General features: G+C 43.1%; 1 protein-coding gene across 1 annotated transcript; it reads left to right on the forward strand.

Annotated features, from left to right (window-relative positions):
- Nucleotides 1-317: 317 nt before the first annotated feature.
- On the forward strand, nt 318-9,131 carry LOC147884307 (kinesin-like protein KIN-7A). The gene is made up of 15 exons (XM_087399122.1): nt 318-1,097; nt 2,898-2,987; nt 3,273-3,373; nt 3,568-3,681; nt 5,168-5,249; nt 5,471-5,538; nt 5,760-5,825; nt 5,968-6,092; nt 6,242-6,446; nt 6,615-6,758; nt 6,890-6,994; nt 7,177-7,984; nt 8,069-8,160; nt 8,302-8,609; nt 8,726-9,131. The coding sequence occupies exons 1-15, from the start codon at nt 851-853 to the stop codon at nt 9,054-9,056; spliced, it is 2,886 nt and encodes a 961-aa protein (XP_087255248.1). The 5' UTR covers nt 318-850; the 3' UTR covers nt 9,057-9,131.
- The last annotated feature ends 525 nt before the right edge of the window (nt 9,132-9,656 follow it).

Below are 9,656 nucleotides of genomic sequence, written 5' to 3' on the forward strand. Positions count from 1 at the left end.
GGGGCTGTTCTGTTAAAACAAACAGGGAGTTCCGACATTGCACTCACACAGTCACAGACGCCCAAACCGCCCAGACAAGTGGCCCGTGTGCTTGATTCGACCCCTCTCCAACCCACCAACCAACCATTTTGTCCATAACTCCTGCCAATTTCAGCGGTCGCTTCCCCTTTTTTGACACCCGCCGTCTATTCTAGCCCCCCCCCCCCCCCCAACCCAAATCTTCCCTTTCATTATAGCCGCCCCCCCTTTACTCGGAACTCGTGCTTTATTCCATTTGCATGTTTTCTCCTTCTCCTCTATAATTCCTCTCACTGGCTTTTCTCTCTTCACTGTGCTCTCTCTCTTTTTACACTCTTCTTCCTTCTCGCTTTCCCCTCTCCAAACCTGCATTGCCACAGCCTTTCAGTCTTCTTCTCTGCACATGCTCGCCATGCCCTTCTCTTGCCTTTCCCGAGCTTCTCCCATTCTTCTCCTTCATCTTCCCCTCCTCCTCCTCCTCCTCCTTCCTGCTCTCCACCTCCCACTGTAGCTTCCCGCATTCCCCCCTCTTTTGTCGGTGAATGCCCCGGCTACTTCATGGCACTGAATTTCGCGCATTTGCTCCCCTCTCCACTGAAACTCCCGCATTTCTCTTGCCCTCTCCGTTTCCCTTGCAATGCTGTGCATCCTCCCGCTTTTCGATCCTCCTCCCCGATCGTCTTGTGAGAGAACCCCCCCTAGCTCCCCTAGCTGCCTTGTTTCAGCTACATGTTGTCGGTGAGGCACACGCCTCTTCCTGATACTGCGTCACGACAACAAGGACCACAGAAAAAGTTCTGATGCTCTGGATCTGACGAATACTTTAAAGAAAATGTCAGAACTCGTAATGTCTGGCGCATTTGAAGACGGTTCTCCAATTGACATGAACGGGGAATGGCTGCACAAGAAAGCGAAGGCTACCATAGAGAAAATTTTCGTTACCGTGCGTTTGAAGCCTCTGAACGCGAAAGAGCTGGCCAAGAACGATTTCTGTGTTTGGGAGCGTTCGGATGAAAAGACGATCACCTTTACTTACGCTACGGGAGAAAGAACACCATTTCCGCTATCGTATACATTTGGTGAGCATCACGAGCTTGGCTTTGGTTTGTTTGTTGAATAAGCTACAATGAGTCCATTTACGTGACAAATAAAGGTGACACTGTCAAATGTAGCATAAAACTTGCTCTCCTAATTTCCACGAGCAACTACGAACTGTAGCCCTGAATCGTGCATCTAACCATGTAATTCGTGTGTTTCTAAGCGAGCGTCGAGGCTGCCTCTTTTTGGGAGTAGTGAGGACATTGCAATGAATCACCTCGCTGTCAAGCATAGAGGCCGTGTGGGACTTGCCTTCTCACAGTTTACTCTCTGGTTGTTTGCATTGTCTATAATTGCGAAGCGCCAGTCGCTAGGGAGTCCAGAGCCTTGTACCCCTATGTACTATTCTTTCTCACGATATCGTGCTGACCAGAGGTGCTTAATCCCTACCAATTCGCTAGTCTGCCAGCTACAGTGCTTCGATAACTCTTGGATACCAGTCAAGGTCCTAAGAGTATCGGAGAAAGAAGACAAAGCCATTTCCACACAACTTCCAGTTTTGGAGTCGTATCTTTAGCAGCTTTCGTTAAAATAATGTTTACGTGAACTATCTTTCTGTATTAATGTCAAAGGTTACATAGCGAGAGAGAAAGTATCTCGTTTGGATGTAAGGGTGAAGAAAGAGAGAGAGAGAGAGAGAGAGAGAGAGAGAGAGAGAGAGAGATTTGGCATTGGCTCCAAACAGCTTCCTTCTAGTAGCGTGTTCTTCTAGTAGGGTGTATACAACTGGTTGTAGGAGTATGCCCTTCATGTGAAGCTGTAGGACACGTCTTTGGTTGACTTTAAAGCGCGGAGAGAGAGAGAGATGTATTGGATCCAATTAGAGAGATGTATTGGATCCAATTAGCGTCCTTCTAAGAGGGTGTATTGTTGTATATATGATTAAAAACTGTTGTGCAACTGCTTGTAGGAGGGTGTCCTTCGTGTCAAGTTGTAGGAGACCTCTTTGGTGGTTGGAATTTCTTCCTTCCTAAGTTACATGCTGACGGAGTGAAGTTGTCTAATGAGATAGCAATTTATAGATAGACGGTGGGTTAATCCTCCAGGCTGACCGTGCCTAGCTTGTTGCCAATCTTGTAGGCAACCAACTAGGTGCCTACTAATGGGTTGGACATGAGAAATCTTGAAGGGATGGAATGCTGTAGTTAATGGCTCACGTTATGTGAAGAGGCTGATATTAAGGGTCTAATCTTATCTCTCATCCTAGAGTAGATATATGTGACCCCGACCCACTTTTGTTGAAAGCTTGACAGGGATGAGCCAGTCCACTATGAACCACCGGCTGCTAAGTTACCAAAGGCCTTGGTGCCATCAATTGCTAGTCTTGGTCCTTGGCTGATATGGGGGAACAAGATCCAGTCTTATATGCTAGTCTTTGGTGTGTGGAAACTAAGGTCTGGCTGGGCGTGTTAAATTGTGATTTCCCATATATATATATAGATAGATAGATAGATAGAGAGAGAGAGAGAGAGAGAGAGAGAGAGAGAGAGAGAGTTTTATTAATGTCTTCAAGAGGTGGTCTGAAATAGGTCATGCTCAAACGCCCAATATAGTACAACTAGAGGTGCCTAGCAAACCTCCAAAAAGTATCTACGAAACACATACTGGAAATCTCATTGGAGAGAGAGAGAGAGAGAGAGAGAGAGAGAGAGAGCTTTGACTAGGGAGAGACAATACACTTGTATAATGTCACTAGAGAAGGGACTGGTATTGAGAGTTAGTTAATTTTTGAGTTAATTATTTCTATTAACTAACCTTGCTTTCTTTCTTCCCTCTACTAGACCGGGTTTTTGAAGCAGAAACAACAACAAAGGAGGTTTATGAAAAGGGTGCTAAACATGTTGCCCTCTCTGCCTTAACTGGGAAAAATGGTAAGCAGGCTAAATACTGAAGGTGTGACAAATTGTGCGATAAGATCGCCTACTGATTGCATCAGCAGTTGGCCAGTATTTTTCGGTCTTGTCAACTCTGCTTTAAGGGAGCATTTGCACAATAAATCAATCAGCATGTGAGAGGCATCAAATAGATTTCCAACCTAAATTAATGCCCTTTTTTGTTTTGATTTTTCATGAAGAGCTTTTGCACAGTCAGATACATTAGAACTGCGTGAATGTACAGCTTTTCATATTGAATGATTTAACGCCTTTGCACTGCAGCAACTATATTTGCCTATGGGCAGACATGTAGTGGAAAGACATATACCATGCATGGTATAACTGAGAATGCTGCAGATGATATCTTTAGCCACATCAAGCAGGTACTACACCTTGACAGAATAAGAAGATTAAATCTTCTTCTAAATGAAGCTTTTGTCCAGGAGATGCTTCAGTCTGCTGATATTGTCAAAAACTTCGATGGAAAGTATATGACTGCATGTTGGACATATATTTGTGAAATCAATATTTAAGCCTTTGCTCTTGTTAATCTGAACAATCTAGCCTTCTTGTGCAGCATGATGATCGTGTTTTTATGCTCAAATTCTCTGCACTTGAGATTTATAATGAAGTGGCGAATGACCTTCTCAATCCGGAAAGCGGTCCTCTTCGGCTTATGGATGATCCTGAGGTTAGTAGGTGATTAATGTAAATTGGTTGAGAACATTGAAGACATGGCATCCTCTCCTACAAGTTTCTCAAAAGCTTATGTTTCTTGCTTAGATTTTGCTAAAGTAGTTGTTTATGTATGTATCTACATATGTATTTACGTGTGTTTAGCTTTGTTGCTTAGTAATTCTTTTTTTCCCTCTTAGCTTTGTTTCTTGCTTTCTTTGCCTTTTGTCTTTCTTCTTCTCACTCCTTTTCTTCTCGACGCCCCCCCCCCTCTGTCTCTGTGTTTCTCTGTCTCTGTGCACCCCCCAAGTATGGCTGCCTGGTCTATGGGACCGTGCCTTATTAGATACTTTCCAGCTGATTTTGGGGCTACAAGAATATCCATGGTAATGATGATTTGGCCTAAGACGTGGTACAAAAGCACATTTTATTTTTATTTCCTCAGATTGGGAGCATGATACATGGAGGATACCATAGATGATATACAACCTGTGCTTGGCCTGAAGAGGCTGGATCGACTGATTGAAGAGGCTAAGGTTGGCTGAAAATGGCTCACTTGGCTATGGCTGATGGCTAGCAGCCTTTTATAGGATCAGTTCCAGTCAGTTGTCCAGAATCAGTCTGCAAACTCACAGACCAGATTGGACGATTAATTCAGTCTGTAAAAATGACAGAATTTCTGAAAGTGGCGGTTACAATTGGCCAGTTACAGGAGCCTTCACAGCCATAAAAGAATCCCAAAACCTCATTCTTCCAGCATCAACCAGCGCATCAATTCAGCCACCAGTCTTAGCAGCAAGCAGTCCCCCCGACAGCCTCCATGGCCTCTCCATATCCAGTGATCCGCTGCCACTCTTTGCCTGCCTGCATGGCCTTCCTGGAGGGCTGACCTCCTGCTGCAGCTGAACTGCTGACATTGTCTCCTATGAGTAGATCTGCCCATTTGGTCAAGTAGATGGCTACAGGCTGTTAGATGTCTTTGACAGGTTCCTACTATGTAAGATATGGTCCCCTTTTATAAAGTGTGTTGAACCAAACAGTCTTGCCCTTTCATGTTTGGCTGTCCTGGATATGGCCAACCCACCTTGTTGTGTGTGGACCACTTGCTGAAATGCCTTTTAAAGCAGGTCGGCCAACTAAGGTTGGGCCCTGAAGCTTGCAACTTCCCTAGGACTGGTGGTCTCTTGCTATACAGCAACTAGGATAGTCTCGTGTTTGTGCTCCCCTCTGTACAAAGAAAGTTGGCCTACTCAGCCTACCTGCTTGGTCAACCTGGTCCCCTCTGTACAAAGAGAGTTGGCCTACTCAGCCTACCTGCTTGGTCAACCTAGCACACCTGTAGTGTACCATTTGGACTGCTTTTTGACTCTTTTGTACCTCCAAACCCTAGCATGTGCAAGCATAGAAAATTTAGTCAGGTCTGATATAAACATAATGAAATCAATTTGAAATGCCCTCAGCAACTATTGTCAAATGAGGATGTGCTTGTTTTGCTTGAACAGAGAGGAACAGTCATAGAGAGGTTGATAGAAGAGATTGTACGGGATAAAGACCATCTTCGAAATCTTTTGGCCATTTGTGAAGGTGAGCAGAATAAATATATGAATAGAATTGCTTGAAAAGTTAGTCACTTGATGTAATATGTGGAAACAACAAAAAATCTAAATTTGTATGATTGGACTTATTCTAGTCTTACAAAGGTATATAATATGTGGAAACATTACTGGACCCCTTCTTAGTACTGGCATGCCGAACTCCATTCGGGGCTGATTGAGAAAACTGTTTCTTGACTCTACTTTCTGCAGCACATAGACAAGTTGGAGATACATCTTTGAACGATATCAGTTCAAGGTCTCATCAGATCATCAGACTGGTAGTTTGAAATGCTCGACTGTTTTATGTTGTATATTAACTGATTTTAATAATTTGCTTCCTAATACACATCAAGACTCGTAGTCTGGCATGGAATGGTTTTTAGACTACCTTTGGATGAAAAAGATACATTGGACAATGGTCACATTAGGATGGCTTTCAATTTAGACTTAATCTTACATTATTTAGATCGCTTCTAATATTGTCTTCGATCATGAGCAGACAATCGAGAGCTCTCCAAGAGTGACAACAGATGAAAGCCCTGTGAAGTCTTTAATTGCAACTTTGGTGAGTACTTGTGACTTTTTTATTACATGTATTGCTTATATCTCATGATTTGGAGGTGCTTGTCATAGACATTAATGTATCATTGCCTCAAGACCCCTGATGTATAATGTCAGTTGATAGAAGAGTTAAAACTCCTGTACAGAACTTTGTTGACCTTGCAGGAAGTGAACGTGCATCACTGACACAATCAGAAGGAATGAGGTTGAAGGAAGGTTGCTACATTAATCGCAGTCTCTTGACTCTCAGCACTGTTATTCGCAAGCTCAGGTATTTGAATGAAATGATTACATGTATTGGCAGTGCCTCACACCAAAACATATAAGTTGAGTTATGCGGTGCCTCACCGGGGAGCCCTATTGACCTTTGTGTGTGAAAAAGCACCCCCTGACATTTTTTCCTGCTGTACTCAAATGCAGTGATTCAAATAGGGCCAAAGGAGGACATGTTCCTTACAGGGATTCCAAACTCACTCGTATCCTGCAGAATTCACTCGGAGGAAATGCCCGTACTGCAATTATATGTACAATGAGTTCGTCCAATAGACATGTTGAGCAATCAAGGAACACATTGTTTTTTGCCACGTGTGCAAAGGAGGTCACGAATATAGCCCAAGTAAACATGGTGAGTGACAGGTGTATTCATGCAATCTTTTGGAGTTTTGTGGTATCGTGCATATCATAACTTTTGGATGTCTTCAATCCCTCATGTACACAGAGCTATGTTCCATGTCAGTTGGACTTTGTGTGAACACTAAAGTTACATTAGCTGTAATTTTTCTGTGTACTTCAGGTAGTCTCAGACAAAGATCTGATAAAGCAGTTGAAAAAGGAGGTGGCTCTTCTTCAAGCTAAATTACGATTCTCTTCTGAGTACTTCTCCTTGCGGAGCTCTTCCGATGCATTGCTGGTGGAGAAAGATCTACAGATTGAGAAGGTGCTTCACATGGACTATAAATGCTATTTTTAAAGTGGAAAGTCAATATACATCCTTGTCAGACCCTTTCTTCAATGTCTGTAGCAATGGTTTCTATTACTCATCTTTCTAAAAATTGCCATGCCAATCAGTTGCAAGGTGAAATGCGTAAAGCATTGCAGCAACGTGATAATGCTCACTCTCAACTAAATGACTTTCTTAAAAAAATGGAAGCAGCTGAGCGAGCAAGAGTACTTGTAAGATCTTGTCCTATAATTTCATATTCTCCAAATATGAAAACTTAGCCTTGCAAAACTATCTTCAGGCTTTTTCTCTGTTGTACAGCTCCTAAAACGGCACATGAGTTTTGCTGCAAAGCTTCCTGTTGAATAGTTTAGAAATAGGAGACTGTTTTAATAAACCTTTTCAAATTTGGCAGACTCTCTCTCAAATGGATACTCTTGAGACACGGTCTACTACTCCACTGTCAAGTACAGCTGATGATCAACTCTCTGTCAGAAATACAAGTAATGAAGCGTTTGAAGATGCTAAGGATCTGGCCTGGAAACAGGACTGTGTGGTTGAGGTAAAGTGCATGAATGAGGACTTGAAACAACCCTTGGAAAGAGATAGAACACAGTGTCCAGAAAGGCAAACAACATCAGCTTCAGCAATTCTGCTTCAGGAAATTGACAAATTAGAACATTTGCAAAGTGAACTTGCGCAGGATGCAAATCGAGCATTGGAGGCGGTTCAGAAAGAGGTTGAATGCCTTCGCTTGGCACAGACTGGCATGAACCAGGAAGCAGCAGAAAGTGTTGCTAAACTGCAGGCTGAGATACATGAAATTTATGAGTCTCGAGTGAATGGATCTTCAACGCAGGAAAATCCGGTCATGAAAGATCTCATAGTTGAAGAAAACACTCGAAACAGATCCCTTAAGGATGAAATCCAGAGGATAGTATCCAAAAATAAAGACAAATTTAGTGCTGCAGATGCCAATTTGACAGATTTAGAAAAAATGCTTGTAAATATGCAAATCACAGTGGAGGAACTTATTCTGCCTACATCGAGCGTCGAGTCAGCAGGAACTCCTCGTATTACAGAGGCTGCTCGCTATGGAAAAGCTGACAATGACATAGATAGCATTAACAGTAGTCCGGATTCTACCAAAACAAGTCCTCATCACCCCCACGTGCGCAGTAAAACTGATATTTCCATGGATGGGAATGCTCCACCTGAAGCAGGTACGGCTGGACAGGAAGTAGCTATTAAATGAGTAAAGCCAAAAGTGTTGAAAGTTTTTGTGACATATTGCAAGTTTTATGCAGAAGAAAATATCCGGAGTATTCACGCCTACATGACAGATCTAAAAGAAAGGATTGCCAAGCTTCAATATCAGAAACAGCTTCTTGTCAATCGGGTAAGAGAATCGTTGCAGCCCAAACTGCAGTTAGGACCATTTTTAGATTTCATCACCTGTGCAATTTGCAGCTTTATAATGGGAAATGGTCGTTTTGACGGGAATATTTGTTTTTTCTTTGCTGGGATTTCTCTCATCAAGGTCCAAGAGCTAGAGAGGAACGGAAACACTGAAGAAGACTTTGAAAATATGGAGACTCCGGCGTCACCCGCAAGATGGAAGTCTGACTTTTACATGAAACAGAAACAGATATTTGAGCTCTGGGATGTGTGCCATGTATCGATCATTCACAGATCACAGTTTTATATTCTGTTCCAAGGAGATCCTGCAGATGCAATCTATGTAGAAGTGGAGCTGCGGAGGTTAACATGGCTAAGGAATCAACAAGTGGAGTTAAACCTGAAGACTGGAGGTCCCGGAGAGGAACAAGTAACGAGTCCTGCTAGTAGGTATGCTTCACTACGTTGTCCTGAATTTTATGCATTCTCATTTTCAATCCGCTCACATTTAGCGATCTGCACCGTAAGAAGAAAAGTTTATAGAATGGACTGATCTGTTTCCACAGCATGCGAGCTCTGAAGCGTGAAAGAGAAATGCTGGCGAAATACATGAGAACGCGGTTGACACTAACAGAAAGAGAGGAGGTTTACAGGCAGTGGGGGATTCCTCTGGGCGCGAAGCAACGCAAGATGAAGCTAGCCTACATGATATGGACAGATACTGAAGAAGAGGAGCGTATCAAGATGAGTGCAGAGCTTGTAGCGAGGCTTGTTGGGTTCTGGAACAGAAACGGGGCCGCATCGAAGGAAATGTTTCAGCTGAGTTTTACACCTCCAAGCAATGAAAAGACCTGGCTACCCAGGTGGAGCTCAATTTCTAATCTTCTCAGTTTCTGAGACCGGAAGAAAATAGGTACAACAGACAACCCACAACCCAAAACCTTCAAACATGATTTTGGACTCACCTTGATGTCTAATTGCTGCGGTGCATTTCCCCACCCAGCCCCAAGTCCACAGGCACTACTTGCTCTCTACAGACTGCTGCTCAGACATATCCTGGGTCTACCCCAAATAAGCAGCTCTGCTCGTTACCCATGTTCCACTTGTAAACATAAAGCTTTCTACCATACGTCTTACTGGCTTTCTCTAGGGTTTTTCCGCCCTTCGTTTTTACTCACCACTCTCAAGAAGCACAACATCTTCTTGAGAGTTCATGACTCCTACTCGTCTAACTCTGGCAAAAGGACCGGCTTTCTCTTGCCCAAATGCCTTGTAAGGTGCTTAGTCATGTGCCTCCCCTTCCCTTCCCCTCCTTGCCCAAGGGGCTCATTACTTGGAGGTCATGCAGATTAATTTAAAAGTGAGTGCTCTCAATTCTAAATGATTATGACTAGGCTGGTTGAGCAAAATCATTTAAAAGAGGTTTGAAATCGTGGTGATGTATCATTGCCAATTAGTAAGGTATGGAAATCAACGTAAAATGGAGCTTTCATATGC

Source organism: Dipteris shenzhenensis, chromosome 27 (assembly GCF_047967505.1).
Source record: "Dipteris shenzhenensis isolate YYH24624 ecotype China chromosome 27, Dip_SZ_1.0, whole genome shotgun sequence".
NCBI classification, from domain to species: Eukaryota; Viridiplantae; Streptophyta; class Polypodiopsida; order Gleicheniales; family Dipteridaceae; genus Dipteris; species Dipteris shenzhenensis.